The sequence below is a fragment of the Ursus americanus genome, chromosome 12, assembly GCF_024610735.1.
Source record: "Ursus americanus isolate L20-20 chromosome 12, mUrsAme1.1.p, whole genome shotgun sequence".
NCBI classification, from domain to species: Eukaryota; Metazoa; Chordata; class Mammalia; order Carnivora; family Ursidae; genus Ursus; species Ursus americanus.
The window spans coordinates 31,150,720-31,175,853 of NC_142138.1; the positions used below are offsets into that span (position 1 = coordinate 31,150,720).

The window sequence follows — 25,134 nt, forward strand, 5'->3', positions numbered from 1 at the left end:
CCTGTTAAATCTAACTCTCCCTCAACAATATGCTTAAACCCCACCTCTAATCCATCACCAAACCTGTCTTCAGACTATATCCAGAATACAAATGATGTGAATCACTTGTACCATCAATACTCTGGTCCAAGCCATCGTCACCCTGGTCCAAACCATCATCATCTCTCTCTAGATAATAGCCTCCTGCCTGGTTTCTCTGCCCTTGCTCACCAGACTCTATTCTCCATATAGTAACCATAGTAAATCTGCTACCAAGGAAGTCAGATGATGTCACAACTCTGCTCACAAAATTCTAATCTCTTACTAGAGTAAAAAGCAAAGTCCTCACAATGACCTACCAGGGCCTATCAACCAAATATTTGTACTAAGTAATTATTTGTTGCAGGAACGTGTAAATGAATATTTATGAATAAAAAACTATTCTAAAAATGTATCCAAAGATGCCCTTTCTTTGCTCTCTTCTCTACAAAGTTTGGAGCTTTGGGCTCAAAGTGGAATATATCTGACATATTCTGCAGACCATTGGTGGAAATTTTTTCTTAATTTGACATGAACTCTGTGAGATCAAGGACAAAGTGCTGGTTATTTTTATAACCTTTTAATGTGATGCCTGTACAGAGTACACATTCATATTTGTTGTTTATACCACAAAATACCATATGTGAGGGAGGAAAGGATCCATGTACAATTAGTGAACCTGCCCAGGGTGGCTTGAGAAATGTATTAACTGATATTAAATAAATAAATCCTTACAGCTACTTATCCTAAAGGATACCGCAAAAAGCTATCACACGATAAAGAGCTTCCTCAGAAATCAACACCTGCTATTTGGAGTGCTTACTTCAGTGAATTTCCATTTGGGATCCATGTCTGAAACCCCAGTTTGGTTTTTCTGTCCTTGAACTTTTAATCTATATGGTACTTCTTTCCCAGTTGGCAGCACACAAGCTTCCTGGACTTCAGTGCCACTTGCTTTGGAGGATATTGCCTGGCTTCTTGGGATGACCCAAAGACTCTCCAAAGTGATTTTCATCTCTGTCGCGAAGTCTGTATTTTAAGTCAAGCCATCCTAAACGAATTCCTCTCAAACATGTTGGAATCCCATCCAGGTGTTATTGCACACTACAGTAACAAAGAGACAGAAACTTCATTTTATTTACATAAAATAAAAATATATATGCTTTGGAATTTACAGATACTTTCTGGAAGGAAAAATAAGACACTGTTAATAGTAGTAATCCTTGGCAATGACATAACCTATTGGCATAGAGGGCAAGAAAGCAGAATTCTGCTTCTCATTTTTATTCCTTTCGAAGTTTTGAATCATTGACTCTATGAGTTTATGAGCCCAAAATCATCCCCCCTGGTCAGGCTTAGTGGTCACTTCTGCTTCCCAGCCTGCATGTCCTTGTGATCTGAGCTCCTCTCCTTCTCCTTCCAGAGCCCTTGCCCAAAGCTCTCTTCAACTTGGGACGAAGGGTCTATTATTTTATATATTTTGAAAATAACTTAAGCACAAAACAGTATAAATCTTTGTAGAAGTTCTACAAATGTACTGTGTTACTGTGTTGGCATATCTAATCTCTCGTTCAAGCCCTTTCATAATAATAATAATGACAGCTGGCATTTACTGAGTCCCATCCAAGCGCTTTATATGTATTAACTCTTTGAATATTCACAAAAACTCTTTAAGGTGGCACTAATTCTGTCCCCATTGTTTATACAGGGAAATCAAGACACTGAGAACTTGAGTAACTTGCCAAAGAATTTAAGTAACTTGCTGGAAGGAGCAGAATCAGAATTTAAACCCTGGCATTCAGATGCAGAACCACACTCTTAGCCAGTAAGCTTTGCTCCCTCTTTTCATGCAAAAATTTAAAATACGTTTCTGTGAATTAAAAATAAAGAAATGACCTCACAATGGCTTTTACCTAGTTCACTGTAAGTTTTTCAAAGTAAAATTTTGGATAGCTAGTTTCTATTCCACGTGTTAGTTTGTTATAAATTGCTTTCCTTTTGTTTCTGCTTTATAGTATACTTAGGAAGTTAATTTTAGTTTTAGGAAGTATGTATATAAATTACAGTCTGATAGGACTAGGGACTGCTGGCTAGGGCAATAGTGCCCAGTTTTTTGGATTTCAAAAAAGCTGGTGCTGGCCATAATACTATGGAGATGTTATAGCATTTCCTCCATATTCTCACTGATCTTTTGAGATTACAATAAGATTGTTGTAACTCAGTATCATTTGAGGCTTTCTCTTTGCCTTGGGGATTTATGGAAACTTGGCTTGATGTCCTAATTTTAAGGCTTATGTGAGTACAGGCCCTCTCTCTATCCTTCCCGTGTCTCCACTCAGATTCCTGTACTGGGGCACAAAGTTCAAGTCTACCAGTACTTTCCATGAAAACAAAATAAAGCAACACAAACAAGTAGTAATTTTTCTAAAGATTTGGTGTCGAGCAAGTGGCATCTGTTGCCTATCACCAAGAGTAGAAGTCCAAGCACTTCTGCCCAATGCATCTTACTATCAGTCACCAAGGAAAACGCAGCATAGTCAAGCACTGGATGGAATAATGCTTTGCTCACACAGGGAAAAGACAGGCAAGATCGGCTCCAGTAGTGAGTAGCGGTCCCCCCTGGCCACGGAGTCCCTCTCAGCAGCCAACACAGGGAAACTGACCTGCATGCACCAGTCGTATGCTACAACAGAAGGACCTTTCCCAAAGAGGACAGATACAGTAGTGGGGCTGGCCAGGTGCCATATGACATCCATGCTCAAGCAGAACAAAGGAGTACACATTGAGTATAAAACAAGGGAAGAGATTCCTACACAAGGTGATAAATTCAGCATGAGCTGTGAGTTCTTTTTATCACTTGTTAAGGAAGTGTGATTAAGGGCCATTCTTATGCAGCTGAGAGGAGATTGAAAGACTGTGTGCAGGAGACTGTCTTTCCAAACATTTAAGAATATCACGGGGAGGGGCACCTGGGTGGCTCAGTCGGTTAAACGTCCACTCTTGATTTTCAGGTCATGAGCTCAGGGTTGTGAGATGGAGCCCCACTTGGGCTCAGGTGCTGGGTGGGGAACCTGCTTAAGATTCTCTCTCTCCCTCTCTTTCTTGCCCTTTCCCCCTTAGGAAAAAAAGAAAATAAAAAAGAAATATCATTGGGAAGTGATCTTAAGACATAAAGTACAATCCAGTGCTAGGAGGCTGAGTGTAGGGTTGGGTGTGGGGGTTAAAGCAGAAAGGCAGGGATAGGAAGAAAGGGTAAGAAAATTCAGTGATAAAATGGGATATCAAGGTTAGAACTACTTGAGCTTTTTCCTACAGTGACTTAAAATATCTTAAGTGAAGGATAAATATAACAGACATGATAAATCATTTAAGTGGCTCAAATACTTCTTTTTTAACGCTGGAAATGCTTAAACACACACACACACATTATCTAAATGAAAGAAAGTATGTCATCATTCACTACATCTGAAAACACTAAGTTAGTAGCAAAACGTAGAGAAAAAAAGAGGGAGAAGGAGAATCTTAAGCAGACTCCCTGCTGATCACAGAGCCCAACATGGGGCTTGATCCCACGAACCTTCTTTGCCAAGATCAAGAGTTAGATGCTTTAACAACTGAGCCACCCAGGCGCCCTTCGTTTCTTCTCTGATAGGTCATTGTTAGTGTATAGAAACATTAGAAGAGACAAATCACTTCTTTTTTTTTTTTTTTTAAGATTTTATTTATTTATTTCACAGAGAGACAGCCAGCGAGAGAGGGAACACAAGCAGGGGGAGTGGGAGAGGAAGAAACAGGCTCACAGCAGAGGAGCCTGATGTGGGGCTCAATCCCACAACGCTGGGATCACGCCCTGAGCCGAAGGCAGACGCTTAACCGCTGTGCCACCCAGGCACCCCAAGAGACAAATCACTTCTTGACAGGGAGGGTTCAGCCTGTATTTTGTGTCTATTTCCATTGCATTTCTAATCTTTTCAGTAGTGGGAAAACAATTTGACACATATATTATCCATTGGTAATAATGATGTACATTGAATTGCACTGTGTTGTAGGCAAGATGTGTGCAAACGAGCTTCTTTTGCAGATGAGGAAATTAACTTTCTTCCCATGGTGTCTCAATGTTCGCAAATTTCAGAGTTGACAGTCAAACCCAACAAGGCAATTTTGTTTTCATCAGGACTACTTGACAATACTTCCCAAACTGAAAATCAGAGTGCAAGGTCTGATGGCCACAAGTTCTGGTCCTTTGACCTGAGAGGTCTGATCTAGTCCTTTAATATTGTAAATGGCCATGAACACCTTGATGCCCTAGGACAAAAGACAAAAACTCTCAGTCCTAATTGTGTACACCAAGAAGAGAGAAACACTCTCTTTTGGCCCACTTACAAATTTGAGTTATAACTGATACCAAGATTTTAGAATTATGATTGTTTCACTAAGATCTTCTAATATAATAAACCAAAAAGAAAAGGATGAAGTAAAACCATTATGCAAATGTCTGGTTACTTAAAGTTATCTAACCATAAGGTAAAATTTTCTGAGAAATGATTCAGCAAAGTAGTTAAGATTCTAGAACTAGCATAGGTGCATTAGAAACTTGCCTCCACTGTATCCTCGCTGTGTGACCTTAGGTCAGATACTTATGCACTTTGTGCTTCAATTTCCTTATCTGTAAAATTAGGATATGGATAGGATCTGTCTTATAGGGTTGTTGTGATATTTAAATTAATTAATACACATAAAGTTCAGTACGAGTCCATTCTTATTTCATAAATATTGAGTGCTTACTATGTACCAGGTACTGGGGATGCAACAAAAAACAATAGCAAAAACAATGTTGTGTTCACGGAACTTACTTTTTAATTGAAGAAAGACCATCAGACAGAAAATATTAAAAACTAACTGGCAAATTGTATAGTTTGCTAGATGGTGATAAGTGGTATACAGAAAAAATAAGAGATGAGAGAAGCAATAGGAAGTCATGTGGTGTGGGGAACCGTAAGGGAAGGAGGTATTAGAGTTTTAAAGAAGATTGTCAGGAAAGGCATGAGTAAGAAGAGGATGTTGGAGCAAAAGTATGAAGAAAGTGAGGGAACAATCCATGTGGATATTTGAGAGAAGAGCTATCCATCCGAAGAAACATAAAGTCAAAGGCCATGAGAAAAGAATGAATGTGGCAGGATCTGGGAATCCTAAGGAGGCAGAATGAACAAGGCAGAGGGGGGTGGGTATAGTAGAAGGTCATAAAGTCAGAGGGAAGTGTTGGAGGTGGTGTGTGTGTGTGTGTGTGTGTGTGTGTGTACTATTATACACACATACATAAAGGCAGATTGTGTATAACAGTTGTAACCACTATAAAATTTGTTTTTTTTTTCTGAGTGAGATGGGAAGTTACTAGAGCAAAGAATGACATTATTAGACTCAGTTTTTAACAGGATCGCTTTAGCTGCTGTGTTGAGAACAGAAGTGGGCCCATGGCATGGAATCAGGGAGACCATCAGCAGCCTACTGCAATAATGAAGGTGAGAAATGATGTACTTGGACCAGGGTGATTGTGATGAAAGTAGAGAGAAGTGGTTGGATTCTGGATATGTTGTAAAGCTATAGTAACAGGAGGTGGGAGATGAAAGAAAGAAAAGAGTAAAGGAGGACCCAAGGTTTCTGGCCTGAGCAACTGAAAGGATTAAATGGCCATTGACTGAGGTTGAAAAGACTTTGAGGGGGCAGGCAGAAGTGGAGATGATCAGAAAGTTGGTTTTGGAATATTAAATTTGAGATGCCAGTTAGAATTTAGAGTGGAATCATCAAACAGGCAATTGCATACAAGAAGGTCTGAGGAAAGACCTAGGCTGGGAATATCAATTTGGAAAGACCAAGCTTTTATGGCATATAAAACAACAAGACTGGATGAGACTGTAAAGGGTCTGCAGAGAGAGAAAGGGTCCCAGTACAGAGTCCTCTCTGCAGTCCTCTGTAGACTGTACCGTCTACAATCAAAAGTTAGGAAGACAAAGAGGAACCAACAGAAATGAGGTAGGAGTTAAACTGGGTTGTGTTGTTCTGCCGCCTTTGAGCTCAGGCTAATTTTAATATTAGACCTCTATATGATTAGTATCTGGATAAAATGAATCAACAACTAATTCTGGACTCCATCTGATTGTTTTTCTGTCTACTTTTAAGGGTTCATAAAATCCTCCTTCCCAAGGATGGCGCAAAGATGAAGTGAGACAGAGCCCAGAGGCAGGAGGTATTTTGTGTTCATAGATCAGTGAGGGTGAGGGACCAATGATACAGAATATTTGACTTAGCAAGTGTCTCGGAACACCCAGGAGTAGTACGACTGCTGTAGCTGCATCATGCTAAAATGGAGTAATCACAGGGAGCAGAAGCATTAGGGCAATATTGAAATTGTGGTTATTGGATTATTAGAAGGCTTAGAAATAACACATGTAGAGTTCAATTATGATTAATCACGGATTATGATTAATCACAGAGATAAGACGGAAGGAATTCAGCAAAAAAGCAAAACCATGAAAGATACCTAGATCATGAAAATATCTGGATGCACTACCTCTTTTCGATTTTCACGTCAACGGTTATAGTCATGTTATTACATTTGTGTCATTCTGAATTAGGAAGCTTGAGAGATGTTTTGTTCCTGATTTGTTTTCAGTGTATATTATTAAACATCTTCTCGGCACACAGAAATGCTATGGATAAATAAGAAAAATATGCTACCGGAGACAGAAAAGCTCGGTACCTTTTGCTATTCAAGTATTTATAGAACAAGTAAACCATGCTGTTTTCTTCTTATCTATTATTATTCTCATAAAGAGTTTTTCTCCATGCCTTTTCCATCATGACAGGAGACTATTTAGCTCTTCAAAGGGAATTAAAGTAATTTTTTGATGTTTCAGGACAAAATGGTTCCTACTAGTTTGGAAGAGGAAGAATTCAGGGCCAAAAACAGCCTATTTGGTTACCTTGGAAGATCAAATAAAAATGTCTCAGCTCTCTATTTCCATTGTCTAAGAAACAAGTCTCAAGGGTTTCATTGACTTCCAAAGTTAATCTCCACATTTTAGTCTCATTTTTTCCTGATTCATTGAGGAAGCATATTTTAACTTAAGAGACTCTACAAAGTAATGTCAACAACAAATAGATTTTTACTTCCAGTGTGGTTTTTGGTAAACATAGTCTGACTACAATATGCAGTTGGAGAACTGGCTATGATTAAGAGAAGAGAATATTAAGCAAAGGCCAGTGATTCTGACTTCCCTGTTCTAAAAGAAGTAAGAAGGCCACAACATACAGTAATCATACTAATGGTAATCCTCAATGTTTAGCATCACTTGTATGCCAAGGGCTATATTTGAACTCTACATGTGTTATTCCTAGATCTTACACTAATCCAAGGTAGCTATTATTTTATATTTTCTAAAGATGGAGAAACTGAAGTAGGGAGATTAAGCAATGTGCCCAACGCAACACACCTAATAAGTGGCAGAGCTGGGAAATGAAACTGCTCTAGTTCCTATCAAAATAGGTTTTAAAAAAACAGGTTTGGTCATAGCTGCTTTTTCTGTATTACATTACTTCTATAATACATTACTTTTACAAGAGAACCTAATTTTTTAGACTTTTGGTGATCCAATAATTTATTTACCTCAATTACACAAAAATAATAGTGTATAGGAGGGTCAGGAATCCAGACTTGAAAACTCAAGTGTACAAAGTACGTGTAAATTCTTTATTTTGGTTATAGCTATTCTAGATTTCCCTTGGCCCCCTCATCCACTGGTAAGTAGGAACAAAAGTCCAACACATTTTAAAGCTTAGTATCACACAAACATTTTAAAAACTCATTTGGGAAGTATCCAGGATCTCTTTTTTTAAAGATTTTACTTTTAAGTAATCTCTACACCCAATGTGGGGTTTGAATTTAGAACCCAGAGATCAAGAGTCCCACGCTCTACTGACTGAGCCAGCCAGCGGCCCCATCAGTATCTCTTAGATAAGCTTAGCTAGTGTCTCAAAGAGTCTGCCCCTGTTTCTCTCCTAAAATGGTCTCCCAGGGTGTGGCCTGTGGGGGAGGTGCCAAGGAAGGGTTGGAGTCTTCAGACGCCAGGTCCTGTGCTTCCTCTGGTCCCTGGGAGATAAGCTTTGTTCAGCTGCAGCTTGACTTTGAGCTGCTAGAAGAACCCAGAGTCTGCTGAGGGTATAACTCATGATCTGAAACCTATCGGCTTGGTCAGAGAGAAGTCCTTCTTCCTAAGCCTCATCTCAGGCAAGAGAATGACACAGATGTGTCCTTCTTTGATGACCCAGGGCTACTTGATTGTTCTCCTTTCCTGATTCTCAGATGTAACACTTATTTCCTTTCAGGAAGACTTCCACCTTGGTGTGGCAGTCTTGCCCCCATTTCTGTGGTTATCACCACTGATAAGACTTCCCATCTATTGTCTCAGTCTGGATTGACTAGGGGACCCAGCAGACGCCACTGATGAAGGACTCAGATCCCTAAAACTACCCTTGGACACAGGTGGCACCTGGTGAGACAGGGTCTGTTCGTTGTAGGACTCCTATTTAGCATCATGCCACATCCCTTCTGGGTGTGTGCCTCTCTGCTTCCTGCTACAGCAGTCCCAGCTAGCTCTGCACGCTGCACAGATGCTCTGTGGCACAGGTGAGGCCCACCTACTCACAGGCATCTGCTGTAGCTCTTGGGAATAGTGAACTCGCAGGCAAAGTTCCTGCTCTTAGGCCCCCCGGCTCACTGTAGTAACATCACCTCTTCCCCCTATTCTTCTTCCAGTAGCCCCACGGCAGGTCAGCAAGCCATGAATCAGCAGACGACCACAAGGCTTTGAGATATCAGTCTGTCTACTGGCTATGCCACGAACTTTAGGGGGGATTCCCTTGAGCTTCCTTCCCTCAGCTTTGGGGAAAGAACTATCGGAGCACCTCCCTTCCTTCCTCTATGGGGAGAGGAGGAGGTAACTGTCCCACTTCCTCTTATCTGTCTCACCGGTAAAGTTTTTCCCTTTCACAGGAAAACAAACTGGAAGTCTCCTGCCACGACCCAGGCCTTTGGTAAATGCAGCATTAGACAACTGAGTAACTTAACTCTCAAAAATATGTTATTTCTTTTGTAACCCCATGCACTATTTGTAATCTTCTGGAGCTAGAAAAGATTTCTTTTACGACTTCACACTGCCTTGTTACTCATTCAAAATGATGACAAATATTTAGGATTCAAGACATTTCATTTATTTTACTCTAATTCTTAATCTAACCGTGTTTTGTTTTGTGTTTTGCTGCTGTTGTTGTTGTTATTCCTTAGCAGAGTCCCTACTTTATTTTTCTCCAAGCGGTAAGGTTCCCATTATAGTTACAGAGAGTTTGAACACTTATCAAACGAACTCCTGATAATCATTACTGTTATTATAACTTAATGGGTAATTTTGATCAGCTACTCTTTGTACATAATATATTTCTTCATTAAGCAAGCACGGAATCATAAAGTGCAGGCCTAAAAGGGATTTTAGACATTAACTCATATGAATCTCTTATTTTACAAATGAGAAAACTGGAACTGAGAGTGGTTAAGTAATTTGGCCAGTGTTATATTGCTAGCTCATTACCAGAGTTTGGTCAGGACTCGCCAGTCCTTCAGAGCACTTAAAAATATTGAAGTTGGAATTATCTGTGTAATTTTTCATGTATAGTCTGACTTCCCTCACCCTCAACATACTAAATTAAGCTCCTTCAGGGAAGCAACTGTCTGCTTTATTCTCTTGCATCCCTAATGCTTAGCATAGGCTAATGCACAGAATAGGTACTTGGCAAATATCTGTTAAATAAAGGAGTAAATGGATGGATGGATTCAAAAGATATGTATACAGATTCTACTATGCTTGGTTTGGAAACTACAAAGCCGAGTAAGACCAGATCCAGAAAAGAGGTAGACAGAAACCAAGGGCTGTGGGAGCCCCCCAAAGAATGATTCACTGTAGGAATCGTGTTTCTTCTTCTCCTGGATTGGGAAGGCAGCCCTGGGGGAGATGGGCTGAGAGCCTCAGCCCTGGAGCCTTTCATCAGCTCCTATAAGATCCAGGACACAGATCTGTACTCAAGAATTTACACACCATTACCCTCCAGACAATCGCATATTGCATTTTTGTTCTGTTTTATTCTAGAAGAGTGGCTCATAGTGTGTTAAAAATACACCAGCGTGTCCATAATCTCAGTGGAACAGGTGACTCACAGTTCAAACCACGCGAAGGGAAATGATTATAAGTCAGCTATGAACTTATGGTTCCAGAATAATACAGGGCAGTAGATTGCCTAGTTCAGTGAAGACACTGGCAGAATCTTTTCCATATATGGTTCACAGTCATGTGTAGAAATGATTTCCCAGGCTCCTTAGGATGCCTAGATGTTGCCATATAGTGTTGTAATAGTGGCGAGGTTATGTAATTGTCAGGTTGAATTTTTTTTTTTTCCATTAACCTAAGTATCATGGGAGAAAGATGAGATTCGTTCTTCCTGTCCTCAGGTTTAAATTTTCAATCATGGGAAGTCAGGAGCCATAAAAAAGGAATGCAGTTAGTTTATATAAACCACTCAACAAATTACTCACAGCATCTGTTCTCCTAACCACTAGTGAAAAAGTGGTATGTGCCACTAAAGAAGGATGAACACTCCTCTCAGCGGCATCAGTTGTACCTAGCCGTGAGACCTACCTTCTCTCTTTCGAGAGGGTGCCTAGGCTGGAAACTATTCATGGCTGAGGTGGAAGTAAGGATTCAACTGCTAGATGTAAATATGGTTGAAATAGAAAACAAACTTAAATAGTTATATCACTAGTCACTGACACTATCCTGGCTCAACTATTTCAAGATGAAATGCCTCATATAGACACTCGGCAGTGGACAGTGGCCATCAGCATACCATTCATTCTCCATGGGTCAGGTGAATAATATAGGCCTTCTACATAGAATAAAATAATTCAGAATCCTGGTTAAATAAAGATATCAGAGAAACAAAAAAATAGTAAGTCAAATCTTAGAGAATGGGGGAAATATGTAGCAGAGATATCCCTTACAAAAATATTTGCTGTTAACAGAAAGAAAAAAATTCTAGAGAACTTGGAAAGTAAAGAACAAAGTCTGTGGCAGGCTCAGGAAAACAAAAAGGGAATATTTATGGTATGTAGTCTGTAGCCCAGCTGACAGAGACAGATAAAATGATCAAGATTTTGAAATTTAATGTATAGAGACGCTAAATCAACACTATTTAAAACTTTCTAGCAACAACCAAGGAAGAAACTGTATAGCAAAGCAAACAGAATTTCATTGGCTTCATTTCATGGAATGCAAAAATATACACCTGTGCATTAGGATTAATAGAGTAGAGTTGCTCACGGAGCTCACTGAAGTAATTTGTACATATCCATATGTACATTCATATTGTATATCATAATTCATTCATACTCATAGTAACGAGAAAGTGGAGATGATGGCCATTCCTGCAAAAGAAGGTACAAATGGCAGCATTGGTGGACATCTAAAACTACCCAGGGCTGTTCACTGGTTTGTTCCAGCATCTTCCAGTCCTTGCCTTGTTGATAACTCCTATGAAAGTGGTGACAGTTATCATCAATTCGTATTCATTTGTTAAAGAGCCTAGGAATTTGATAGAGATCTATGAGCTTTACTAGTATTCACAAACACAGAAATTGAAGTTACTTCGTCAATGAATAATTCATTAGGTATTCCTAAACTTTGGAACAATGGGTACCAAACTGCTGCTATGAAAAATATTTCTTACTTATGAAGATTCAACATTATTTATTGGTTGAGTGGTCTAGTGGCATATGAAGCAAATGAAATTACCAGTGAAGTCCATTCTTTCTTCAATAATTAAAACAGTTTAAAGCTCCAGAGAGTTACATCTTTTCAAGCATTAAAGACTTTTGAGAGCTGGTTTCAAGGTAAAATCAGCCACCAATCTATTTGCCAAGAACCAGGATAACAACTGAAGCTTAAAAATGCTCACTTCAAAGTTGTTCGTAAGCATTTTTATCAGCTGGTTTTTATGTTGGGTTCATTATCACTACCTCTAATTTACGTTGAGACATAGAAACAGCTTCCTGAAGACAGTAAGAATAAAGTAAAAGGGGTGAAGTGAGAGAGCAAGGGCTAACTGAGGGTTGGATACGGGGAAAAGTGGACATTCCTGCTTTTTTTTTTTTTTTTTTTTTTTTAGATTTTATTTATTTCAGAGAGAGAGCTGCCCACACACGTGGTGGGGGAGGGGCAGTGGGAGAGGGACAAGGAGACTCCCCGCTGAGCATGGAACCTGATGCTGGGCTGGATCCCAGGACTCTGAGATCATGACCTGAGCTGAAATCTCAGGCTAAACCGACTGAGCCATCCAGGCGCCCCTGGGCATTCCTGTTCTGAAGTCTATTGGCTGCTTTTCATTTCAGAGATAAGATTGTTCCACCAGCTCTTCCATAAGCTGGAATGACAAACTGTTGTCACAGTTACAACATTTAAGTGCACAGATATTAATTATCATTCCCACCCTAGTACTTGATGTGACTTGCCTTATAAAAACATCATTTAAAAAAGTTTGAACAAAATGCTACGTGATTTTACGGGAAGCAGTTATTTCGTGCTGCGGCAACATAGGAAAGCTTCATGAAGGAAACTGTATTTCATCAAGACACCTTGAAGCGGGAAGGATTTAGACATGCAGAACTGGGGATGTTCCAAGCAGAAAGAAAAGCCCGAGCAAAGGCAAGGAGGCATTAGGCATTAAATGTATCCAAGGAACAGGAAGCAAATCAGTTTAATTTGCACTTACATTGTGGGAGAGAAAACAGTGGATAATTGGGATCAGGGTCTTAAATAATAGAATGAGGAATACAGTAAGCAATGAGCTAGGATTTGGAGGCAGAGAATTAGGTCGGTTCAATTCTGCACTTACCAGCTCAATTAACCCTCACAATAACTCAATGAGGTAAAGGTTAATATTCCCATTTTTATAGAGAAAACTGAGGCTCAGACAGATGATTAAGTTGTGGATTTCAGACATGTGAGTAGGAAGGACACAAAACTAACAATCAGGACTCTTTCCCCTCTGTTTTATTGTCCCTTGCTGCACTGTCATCTTTGGTTTAGTAGCCTTTTCCTCTGCGCAGACCATGAGCATTTTGCCACACTGGCTGTGTCTTTGTTTCCTAAAAACCTAGCACAGTACTTGGCATATAGAATGTGATCGATAAATGTTAGCTGAATGAAAGAATGACTATCTAGTAACCCGTTTTAATGGCAGAAGTGGAGCATAGGAGAAAGCCCAAGGCCGGAGATATCTATATGTAGGAAGTCGTCTGCTGAGGAGTTACTGGTGTAGCCATAAGATAGATGAGTTGAAAGGTATTTATAATAAATTCAAAAAGCATGTAATGAATACACTGACTTTAGGGTGAGCACAGAAGACTTTCTCTTTCCACTCATACTGAATGGCAGCTACCAAGTCCAAGGATATCAGGATGACTGTCTCTATGAAGCCATCAATGCCATGTTAAGAAACATCTTCTTTTGAAAGTGGATACTCAGGATCATGGAGATACACAAAAACCACCTCTTCTCCTTTCACAAAGGCAGTTCCAAGGCTGGAGCTTCCGAAACTTCATTAGCATGAAATTTTCACAAATAATACCTGCCAATTTCTGAAACTTACAAATGAGAATGTTGTGGAAGACAAGAGAAACACAATTCAAAATTTCTTAAAAGGAATATGCAGTGGTCTTCTGCTGTATTTTCTGGAGATGAGAGAAGCGATGACCTCTGGGAATCCATTTGGAGCTTATCATTTGAAAATAGATCAACTGATGTGACACTTTGTTTTGCTTTAAATAATGGAAGTGTAGCAATGATCAACAGGTTTTTAGAAAGGCACGAACAAGGTCATAACAACCTCTTTCTGTCCTGTCGCTTATGATTCTGTAAAACCAACGACCAGAGACAGCTGAATAAAAGACACCTAGCACCTAGCACCAATTATCAGGGATTAGAAGACACTCTCTTATTTGTTTGATTTAAATTGCACTCTGTTTTCTAGCTACAGGCATGGGAGATAATAGCAAAGGCAACTGAAATGCTCAAGCACCAAATTACAGTCATGAAAAGAGAAACTTGCGTCTATAACTTGATTTAATTAGTCCCCTGCCCCCCCATTAGGCTAGTCAGTATCAATGGGTTTTGAAAATGATAATCCTAAAAAATAATAGAGCAAATAAATTCACAAATTCAAAGCACACCGAACAATGGGCCTGTAAATGCTCACAAAACAGAAGTGACATTTAAATTTATTATGAATTACTCAAATCATCATTTTAGAATATTCATTATATACATGGCACAGAGGTAAGCTACACAGGGGTACTATGAAGATATATTTTGGAGTCTGGAACAGATGATACAAACGAATGTACATAAATAACGTACAAAGTACGTTAGAGATTCAAGAACATTTTAGAAAGCACAAAGGAAGAAATTACTTAAATTCATTAGGGCTGAATACAGATAGCTTTTGTGAAGAAGGTGCATTAAGCAAATCCTTGTAGATATGGGAATTTTTCACTAATTGAAAAACAGAGAAAGCTAATTATAAGCTGAAGGAATAAAATAAGGGCTTAGAAATAAAAAAGTATAGGATGCATAGCTTACACATGATCAGTAGAGCAAAAGATATAACTAGTAAGGTAAACTGGAATGAAATTAGAGAGGGCATGGAACTCTATGCTAAAAAAACAGCAATTTACACTCTATATCAGTGCTTTCCCATAGAATTTTCTGTAATGATAGCAATGTTCTATATCTGCACACATGGCTGTTTAGAACTTAAAATATGGCTAGTTCAACTGAGACACTGCAGTTTTAATTTTATTGTATTAAGATTATTATTAAATAATGTATCAAATTTAAATAGCCACATGTGGCTAGTGTATACTGGCCAGTGCAGACAATGGTAGCCACTAAAAGTTTTGAGCAAAAGAGTGACATGATGGGAGAAATCCTGTAGTGTTAGTTTTCCTTTGCACAATCTAAAATGTTGATTTATTTGGGGAAGGGACCTCTTTAAATTCATCACTGCCCATGTAATCTTTAGTTTTATGATTTCATCTAATTATAAAAACAGTGTGGGTGTTCATTAATTCTATTGCAGAAGAACAATTAATAGAGGAAACATGGGTAAACGGAATAGATTTAAGAAAAAACACCAGCAGATGGTAAATTCTGGTAAGTTTTAAAAATTTCTAGCACACCAACATGAATGCCTTGTGACTGTAGAGAAACAACACATTTCATTCCTTGGATGGAAAGATTATATCTTACTCATCCTAAGCTGATTAAAGTATGTATTACTAATAGTTTGCTCATGAGACATATAGTAGAAACACAAAAATAAGCAATATAGACACTCACAAGGGCTTACTGGTTCTTACACATATGTGTGATTAAGAAATTTTAGGCCTCTAGGCTCACAGAATTGCCATTTGTCAATAATGATAAAAAAGAATAATAAAAACTCAAATGTGTTATTTGCATTCAGCGAAAACAAAAAAATTAATTGATGTCGTATGTTTCTTTTTCTCCGGGGATTATATGAAACTTAAAAACGTTTTTACCTCAAAGCATATGTCAGAATACTTATTTAAATCAAAATGAAAATGCTTCTTTATATATTTTAGCTATAGCTTTTAAATTTAGAAATTAAATTTAGAAAATTTAGAAATTACATTTAGAAAAATAAGTCAGACTGAGAAAGACAAATACCATATGATTCCATTCATAAGTGGAATCTAAAACAAAAAAAAAACCCCAAAAACAAATGAATAAACAAACAAAAAAGCAGAATCAGAACTATGAATACAGAGAACAAACTGATGGTTGCCAGAGGGAAGAGGGATGGGCCGAATGGGTGAAAGGGAGTAGGAGATACAAACTTTCAGTTATGAAATAAATAAGTCATGGGAATAAAAGACATAGCATAAGGAATTTAGTCAATAGCAGTGCAATTGGACTGATGGTAGCTACACTTGTGGTGAAATGTGTAAACTTGTCAAATCACTAAGTTCTACGCCGGAAATGAATGTAACATTGTGTGTCAACTATACTCAAAAAAAAAAAAAAAAATTTAGAGGTTCCTTGGAGTTCAAGGAACTTATTTATATTTATCATAGACAACTTAAGTTGACCGATAAAGACAAGCTCTAATGGAATTACAAATTTCCCGTTGGTAGGTAAAATAATTATGCAGATGAATGAACATTGAAATTCTAAAACATTAAGTTCCAAGTACGGCCCTGAAACGAGTGGAAATTCCTCTCTTCTACTTGCACAACAGTTTAACTTTGTGAAACATGTAGGTTAACCTAAGGTGTAGGTTAACTTTGGAGTTACGATGGCTGCCGTAGGCCAAAGGTAGTGGATGAAAACAGACATGTGGTCATTAAGTAGCAGGGAGAACTCACCATATGCCACACTCCCTTCAGAGCAAGTCCGACTTCCCTTCTATGTTATCTGCTTTTGTACGTTAGTAAACTACTTGTGGCCAATTAGTTAATAGTCTCCTACTCTTCTCAGGCCAGAAATCATGCAGTCATCTTTGGTATTTTCTTTCTCTCACGCACCATAGCCAATCTGTCAAGAAATACTGCTTGTTCTATCTTCAAAATAGATCTAGAATCCAACCAGTTCTCATCTCCTTTACTGACTTCAGCTCTCATTTGAATCACATAGCCTCCCACTGTATGCCCTGCTCCTACATTTGCTCTCTTACTGCTTCCTTAAACAGCAGAGAGACGTTCCTCTTAAAATGTAAGTCAGGGGGCGCCTGGGAGGCTCAGTCAGTTAAGCATCCAATTCTTGATTTCGGCTCAGGTCATGATCTCAAGGTCCTGGTGATCAAGCCCCTCGCTGGGGATAGTCTGCTTGAGGATTCTCTCTCCCTCCCCCTGCTCCTGCTTGCACACACACTCTCTCTCCCTCTAAAATAAATAAATGAAATCTTAAAAAAAATAAGATAAAATATAAGTCAGATCACATTAGTCTTGGCTCAAAACCTTTCACAAATTTCCAGTTTCACTCAGAGTGAAAGTCCAAGAACTTAACACAGTTCACAAGGTCCCATGTGATTCCTCTCTGCCCTTCTCCATCATCACCCTGCTCGAGCCACACCAGCCCTCTTGCTGTTGCCAAACATGTCAGGCATCCTCCCTCCCTAGGACATTTGAACTGGCTGCTCCCCCAGAAATTGGCAGCGTTATTTCCCTCACTTTCTCAAATCTTTGCTGGAATGTCACTTTTTCCATGATACATTTGTCACTCTCTATTTAAAATTGTAACCAGCCTCTGGCCCTCCTTATTCTCCTCTACTTTTTCTTTTCCCATGGCATTTATCACCCTCTATTTTATTTATGACCTACGTTACTTATTGTTTCCCCCTCCTAGATGTATGTTCCATGCATTTGCTTTATTCAGGTAAGTGCCTAGCAGCACATCAGTGTCAGGAATGCCTGCTGTTAGTAGGTATGCAAGAAATAATTGACCGAATGAATTATCATAAAAGAATATTTTCATTGTAATGTGTGCAGCCTAATTGTATATTTATAAACCATTATATTTCTAGATATTACAAAGACATTGCTTAAGCTAGAGTTTCTCTGCACCTAAAGATACTCCCACATGATAAATAGGAATCCCTATAAATGGCATTAACTCTTTCAAGTCATCATGATGTAACTTTAAAAGGCTTCAATATGTTTGTTTTAAATATATATATATATATATTAGAAAGTTTACTTTTTCCTGCTAGGGTATCTTCTGAAATTTCTTTGGCTGAGTCTTACACATTCTATAGATACAGATATACATGGTTCATTCTTGTATTCATGTGTATCTATTTTAGGCCAGGCATTGTCCAAAGCACTGTGAAAATAAAGATTTCTAGGACATGGTCCCTGCTTATGAGGAGCCCAGAACTTCACAGTGAGAGAGACTCGGCTACAAATTATCAATCACAAACAACACAGAGTTTATAGCAGCAATTGGACTTGAATGCAATCTTAAAAGCACAAGCAAAGGTCCATGCATCGCAAATTTACTTTTAATCTGCTTATCAAGTGACAAAATAGCATGGAACATTTAGCAAGGCATGGAACTTAAGAATGAGATGATGTGGGATCTGAATCCCACACTTTACCTTCTTGTACTTTTTAGTATATCTCTTTATTAAAGGATAACATATATACACACAAGTGCATGTCCTATTTGTACAGGACAAGATGAGCATACCCATATAACCTGCATTCAAATCAAGGAGCAGAACATGAGCAGTAACCCCCAAGCCGTCCTTGAGCTCTCTATCATTTCACTCGCACATGGGGAACCACAGTCCTGATTTCTAATGCCTTGATTAGTTTTGTCTGTTTTTCTGCTTTATATAAATAAAACCAAATAGTTTGTAACTTTTGTGTCTGGTGCTTACTCAATATTATGTTTGTGAGACCCATCCATATTGTTACATGTTGCTGTTGACTGTTGATTCTCATTGCTCATTGTATTCCATTTGTGACTATAACATCATTTGTGTTCTACTGTTGGTGAACCCTGGAGCAGTTTCCAGTTTGGGGCTATTAAGAATAATGCTTCTACAAAGATTCTAATACATAACTTTTGATGAATGCAAAAATACATATGTTCAGCTCTAGTAGCTATTTTCAAACAATTTTCCAAAGTGGCTGTACAAGTTTGTATCTCCTAAGGGGTATGAGTTCTCATTACGCTACAGCCTCGTTACCATTGGTATTTATTGTCTTTTTTCAATTTAACCATTCTTGCGGGTATATAGTGATACCACATTGCTTAATTTGCATATTTTTGATGATTAATGAAATTATTGCTTTTCATATATTATTGCTCATTTGAAGTTGGATTTGGAGAGCCTCTTTTTGAAGTGTCTGCTCAGGTCTTTTGTCCATTTTTCTATTGGATTGTCTTTTTCTTATTGATTTGTAAAAGTTTTCTATATATTTGAGTCCTTTATTGGATGTATATATTATAAATTTATCTTCCTATTCAATAAGGTGCCTTTGGTTTTCTTAATGGTGTCTCTGAGGAACAGACGTTCTTACTCTTAATGTGGTATGATTTGTAATTCATTCTTTTAATTACATAAATTATTAACATAATTAAATAAGTTGCTGTTTCATAGCTCCTCAATGAACTCTTATAAAGCCATTTAAAAAGATTACTATGTAAAGCATGGAAATGTATGTAATTACAGTTGTGAAAATGTTTCTGAAAATCTATGTATCTGAAAAAAATGGAAGAGAAAACAGCTTAAAAACAATTTTTAAGGGTGGTGAAGAAATATTGAAAGAAAGTCTATTTTTAAAACTTTCTGAGTGCTTTTTACCATATACATATTTCTATGAGTCATGTGCCTTTGTGTCCCCATCATAACAATCTTCCCCCACATATCTACTTCTATCATGTTGCTAAAAAAAATTATTACATTTACCTGTACTTAATTATCACAAGTCCATCTCTCTCTACCAGACAGTGAATCCCTTGAGTCTTGCTCTTTATATTCCCAGCTCTGGTCACAAGTCTGGAACATAAAAGGTTATTTTGTAATCGTTTAATGAATGAATGCATTACTTGATGAATAGATAAATAAACGGGATTTTTCCAAATCTTAGCTATTCTGTCTCTCTATATATGATATACTTGGAAATTTTCCTAATTCTTTCAGACATTATGGAAGAGTTTTTAATCTCCTACCTCTAAGTCCCTCTAATTTAGGACTTCCTAGATGTCTTTGAGATCCAGAATTCAAATGTCTGGCTCAGACACTCAGCCAGTGTGGGGAAAAGAATAGAGCATAGGGAAATTCTGCTTTGGCTGAAGAACTGTGTTACACACCATTATTTCAGCCTGCATTTACCCCAGATTTCACAAATCAGTGTGTATATTCCACATTTACAAAAAAGTAAAGCCTCAGAAAGACCTAAAAAAAAAAAACCCAATGTAAACAAGAGGCACATTTACTAGGACAATATATAGGCATATCATAGGTCTTACACATTTAGGGTTTTTTTTTTTTTCTGGGTAAATGAAATATTTACAAATGGCCCAAGCTATAAAAATGGCCCAGTTGCTCACTGTCCATTTGTACTTCTTACAGACTCTCCAGTTGAATGGGAGTTCCCTGACAGCAGCAGTCATGTCTGTCTTATTCCCTGCTGCATCTCAAAATCTAGCACACTCTCCTACGGTGGGAGCAAAAGAGATTCTATCTGGTGACACCAGACGTGCACTAATCATCTCCATTGGTTAGAGCTTGCAGGACTGCATCCCCGAGTAAACAAGGAGCAAAGAGCATGAACCTTTTATATATACCATCCTTAGAATTTCATATCAGGCAATGATATAAAAGCTTTCCCATGGCAAGCATGTATTTGTTGTTCTTCGTCCTTTCTCTTTCCCCTCTTACAAACCACCAGCTGGGCTTTTAAGCACTATCCTTCCATCACACAGCCTTTCTCTACCTAGCGACAACTTCCTTTGAAAAAGTAATTATGAATATCTTGCCTTTCATATATCTGGAATACACTGAAAAGCAATGATTGTCAATGCATAAGGCTAACTGAAAACTTGACATACCTCCAGTTACAGGCATATCTCATTTTATTGCTTTACAGGCATACCCTGCTTTCAATTTTTTACAAATTGAATATTTGAGGCAACTCTGTGTCCAGCAAGTTTATTGGCACCATTTTCCAACAGCATTTGCTTACTTCATATCTCTGTGTATTTTTTGGTAATTCTTGCAATATTTCAAACTTTGTTATTATTTTATGTTATGGTGATCCGTGATCAGTGATTACAATTCACAGAAAGCTCAGATGATGGTTAGTATTTTTAGCAATTTTTTTTAATTAAGGTACGTAGGTTATTTTTTAGACCTAATGCTGTTGCACACTTTAATATGCATAAACATAAACTTTTACATGCACTAGGAAACCGAAAAATTTATTTGACTTGCTTTATTGCAACCCTCGCTTTATTGGGTTGGTCTAGAACCAAACCTGCAATATCTCTGAGATATGTCTGGACTAGGTTTTTTCAGACTCTCTTGACTATTTTGTGCAATGCAGTCTTTCTTATCCACTCTTCTTTGTATAAGTAAGTTGCCATCTTTGCCTGGTTACACTAAAGTGCATTTAGAATTACATATTCATTTAGGTTACATTCCTCTCCAGGAGAGAAGATGTGAGCTGTGCTCTGTCAGATTCCCGTCTGTAAAGGGTTGACCTTGAAAGGTCCTGCAGAAAGTGGCCTCTTAAATCCTAGGCACTTCACCTTAACTGTGCTTGCTCACAAAGTAGGCTTCATGCCATGGACCCTGGTACTTTTCAAGTATTGTTGCACAGAGAAGGAACAATGCTAAGCTATGGCCATAACCTAGCTCTCAAATAAGGTAAAGAATGTCAGAAGCTGGGATTTTAAGTTATGAGGTACATTCTAAGGGCAGAAATCAATTTCTGTGGAACTGGAATGGAACACCTGCCTCATTTAAGGCTACCATATGACACACGGTTTCAAAAGTGTTCAGAAAACTTCATTTACTTTACAAGACTCAATTAATTCTTGAGTTCCCTCCCTTGGGTAAAACAAAACTGTAGCTAAAGTTAAGGCTTCCGCAGCAGTTGCTTGTGCGACAAGAAATAGAATCAAGGAAAGATCTGCAAAGATGAACATGAAATGGCCATTCAGACATGGGTTTTGGGAAACAGTTGCAGTATTGCTTCTCTCCCTGGCAGATGTCAGTAGCCATCAGGGCCACCTTCTCTCTCACACACCCTCCCACAGTGTCAGGCCTCGCACACAGTTAGAGGTCATATTCTCAGGGTGGCACGGACCATCTTTCAAACAGACAGTGAAAAGACATCTTAAAGGGGGAAATGAGTCATCTTGGGAGCTAAGCGGAGGATGGGTATACCTTGATAATGGCGTGTTTAACAGAAAGATTCTTTGCTCTCATGGCTGCCTTGGCGCACCATCCGTCCCCTGGGTGCTCTGACGGCCCAGCAACGGCCCACTGACTCCACACCCTTCCTATCCAATTAATGATGGCGCCCACGTCACCTACCAAGCACATTTCCAATTTAAGCGGTCTCCAGCTCTCCACCACCACCTACTTCTCCCCTCCACCTTCCATTCCTCTCTGTGGGGGTCAGTTAACTAGTTGACTACTTACTAATTCTTCTATTAATAAAGATTTCAGCCTCCCTCTAAGACCTTACCCTGAAATCTGTAAGGATTTGTGACCCTGACAGGGAAAAAAAAAAATTAGAAAGCAGCTAGCAAAACTTTCCTGAAAGATAGAAATACCCAAGATGTGAAAATTATCTTGAAAGGACGGATTCCACACTATGAATCCCCTTTTCTCCTTACCTCCAGCTCCCTGTGATGAAAGATCGGTAACCTTAGGAATAAATGGCAAATTCTGTAACAATTAGGTTTCTTGCCGGGAGCTCCACGGGGATGCAGAAGTAACTCTGTGGTGGGGGGTGGGGGGCAGAGGGAGACCGGGGGCAGGTTCCTAGAGCCCCCATTCTTCCTTTGGCCACCTGGTTCCAAGTTGCCGCGTCCCCCGGCGGCGCGCGCAGGTCAGCGCCGCGCCCCGGCGGTGGTGTGACTCGGACGGGTGTGACTGCGAGCCCCCCGCGCGCGCCCGTCCCCACCCCCGCACCCTGTGCCCGCCCGCGCAGCGTGACTGGCCGCCGCCGCAGACCCGGCTCCAGGAGGCGCAGAGCGCGGCGCGCTGAGCGGGAGAGGCGAGCGGACTGCTGCCTGGCGTCCGCCCCGCTGTCCTCCCTCCTCCGCTCCCTCCGCCCTTCTCTGGCGGCCGCGCTGCCTGGGAGCCCGGGAAGCCGCTGCTCCAAGCCCGCAGCTCCGGCGCGGGGACCAGCAGCGAGGCGGGGGCGGCGGGAGCGTGGAGACCACAGGCCCCGGGGACCGGAGGAGGGGGGCACTGGCCTGGGCCAGCAGAGCTGAGCGTGGGAGTGTTTGCGCGTGAGATCGAGGGCTGCACGCGTGCTCCGCGCGGACCCCGCCGGCCCCAGCCCAGGTCGCCGCAGCCCAGGAACCTCCCCGCCCGTGCCCCGAGGCACGCGCGGCACAGCCATGAACACCAACGATGCCAAGGAGTATCTGGCCCGGAGGGAAATCCCTCAGCTTTTCGAGGTAGGGGGCCAGGGCTGGCAGACGGCCGGGAGGATCCGGGGAAGGCATGTCCGGGCCTTGGGCGGGGGGGGAATGGAAGCCGCGCCCGGTCCCACCTTGCCGACACGGGACACGGAAGTGAAGAGGCTTGCAGAAGCTCGCTTTCCCGCTTGCCCGGGGTAGTCGCCCTTCCAGCGGGTTGCCGGGGTCCTTGTCCGGTGGCTGGGCTCAGAAGCCCGCATCTCGCAGATCAAGTTTCAGTCTTCCAGGGAAGCAGGTTGCCCCCACCGTACCCCTCGGATGTGGAGGGTGGGCTGCCGGCGTCTGTCGGCCCCGCTTTCTAGGGGCGAGGGCCAGGCCAGGTGGGTACGATGGCGCTCCGGTGCGAGCAGGGACTCGAAGCGGATGGGTCCAGAGCCCTAGCCCCTCCGCGCGCGGAAGGTCAGGACCCCACCGTGAAGGGGGAGTGTGAACGGAAGTAGCCTTCCGAGGGGACAGCTTGGAGGAGAGGGATGAAGATGCAAAAAACAAATCCAAAACCGTCGAGTGCAGCACTATCTCCCGGGTGGCAGGCACCCAGCGCTGCTATGCGCTTTCGGTGAATGAACTCCTGAGCACGTTTTCCGTTGCCTTGGAAGGGATCATTCTCCTTCCTCGCCTTCCCGGCTGTAGCTTTCGCCTGCTTTCTCCAACCCACCTAGAGAAAGCAAGTCCGAGAGAGAGCGGCGAGGCGGTCGTGACTCCTGTTGCTCTGTCTTCGGACCGCATCACCGCATCATCTCCACCAGGGACCCAGCGGATAAGGAACACTTTGGGAATGTGGGAGAGGAGGCTTGAGGATGAACTAGAGGAACCTTGTTAGTTCTAAACCGCAGCCTACGCTTTGGAACCTTTTGCTTCCTTTCCTTTTCTCTATATTTGAATTTTGAAAAATTCCTTAATTCTATGTGCTTTCGGTTGAGAACAAAAGCAAACAAACAAAAAAAAAAAAAAATGGAAGCTTGCCAAGCTTCATAGATGAAGACAGATGAATTCCATTCGCTGCAAACCTGGCCTCCCCATCTCTGAAAGATAGACTGTAGACTGATCAGTAAACTAAGGGTCATGAGTTGTTCTTTCTCCTGTTTGGGAGGTTTGTTCTGCTAAAAGGAATTTTAAAACACCATTTGGGAAAAGAATCTGTTGCCTATTTTCCCAAATTGTCTTTAAAATGGGCCACCATAATTGCAGATGTTCATTTTTTTTCTCACCTCTATAAGCCACCGGTTTCAGGTTGGTCTGAAGCCAAGATTTCCAGGTAAACCACACACTGAGCACAAGCCTGGTTTGTGAAACCCAAATCTAGCAAGTGCCTTACTCATGCATGAAAAGAATCAGGAGGTGTTGCATAAGGACAGGTCTCGGGCATAGGTAGGATTCTTAAAGAGTTTTCCTTTTCCTTTTTTTTTTTTTTTTAATTTTCAGAAAGTAAATATGGAGCCGAAGAGTTGAAGGTTTTGTCATAAATATTACTACTGAGATCAATTTCATTTTTATACTTCTAAAAGAATATTTAGAAACATCTGCAGGAATATCACCTGATTGCAAAGTGCTGCTTAATAGTATGTCTGTTTTCTTTATAAATGTGGGTGCTGTTTTTCCTTCTTGGTAACCACAGAGATTTTTGATAGTTTGTTCATGAAAATCTACACTGTGTGTGCAAATAAGTGATGGCTGGCAATTTTGTCCAGGTATTCTGTTGTTTTGTTTTTCTGCATATGAATGGGACATTTTAAAATAGTGTACACCCAGAAAAGAAGTCCACTCCCTT

The 25,134-nt window shown here is 40.3% G+C and overlaps 1 protein-coding gene and 1 long non-coding RNA gene across 4 annotated transcripts in view; one reads left to right on the forward strand and one right to left on the reverse strand.

Moving 5' to 3' along the window:
• Positions 1–611: 611 nt before the first annotated feature.
• Positions 612–22,684, reverse strand: LOC123794973 (uncharacterized). Its single transcript, XR_006780288.2, has 3 exons — positions 22,554–22,684; positions 19,615–19,704; positions 612–1,122 (listed from the first exon to the last, which is right to left on the reverse strand). It is a non-coding gene; the product is annotated as an uncharacterized LOC123794973 (long non-coding RNA).
• A 242-nt stretch (positions 22,685–22,926) lies between these two features.
• AK5 (adenylate kinase 5) overlaps positions 22,927–25,134 on the forward strand; it is a 240,236-nt gene continuing 238,028 nt past the window's right edge. For all 3 annotated transcript variants that reach the window (XM_045801984.2, XM_045801986.2, XM_045801985.2), the window contains exon 1: positions 22,927–23,345. In XM_045801984.2, the coding sequence (XP_045657940.1) occupies positions 23,286–23,345 (60 nt within the window). In that variant the 5' untranslated portion in view covers positions 22,927–23,285. The remainder of the gene's footprint in view (positions 23,346–25,134) is intronic.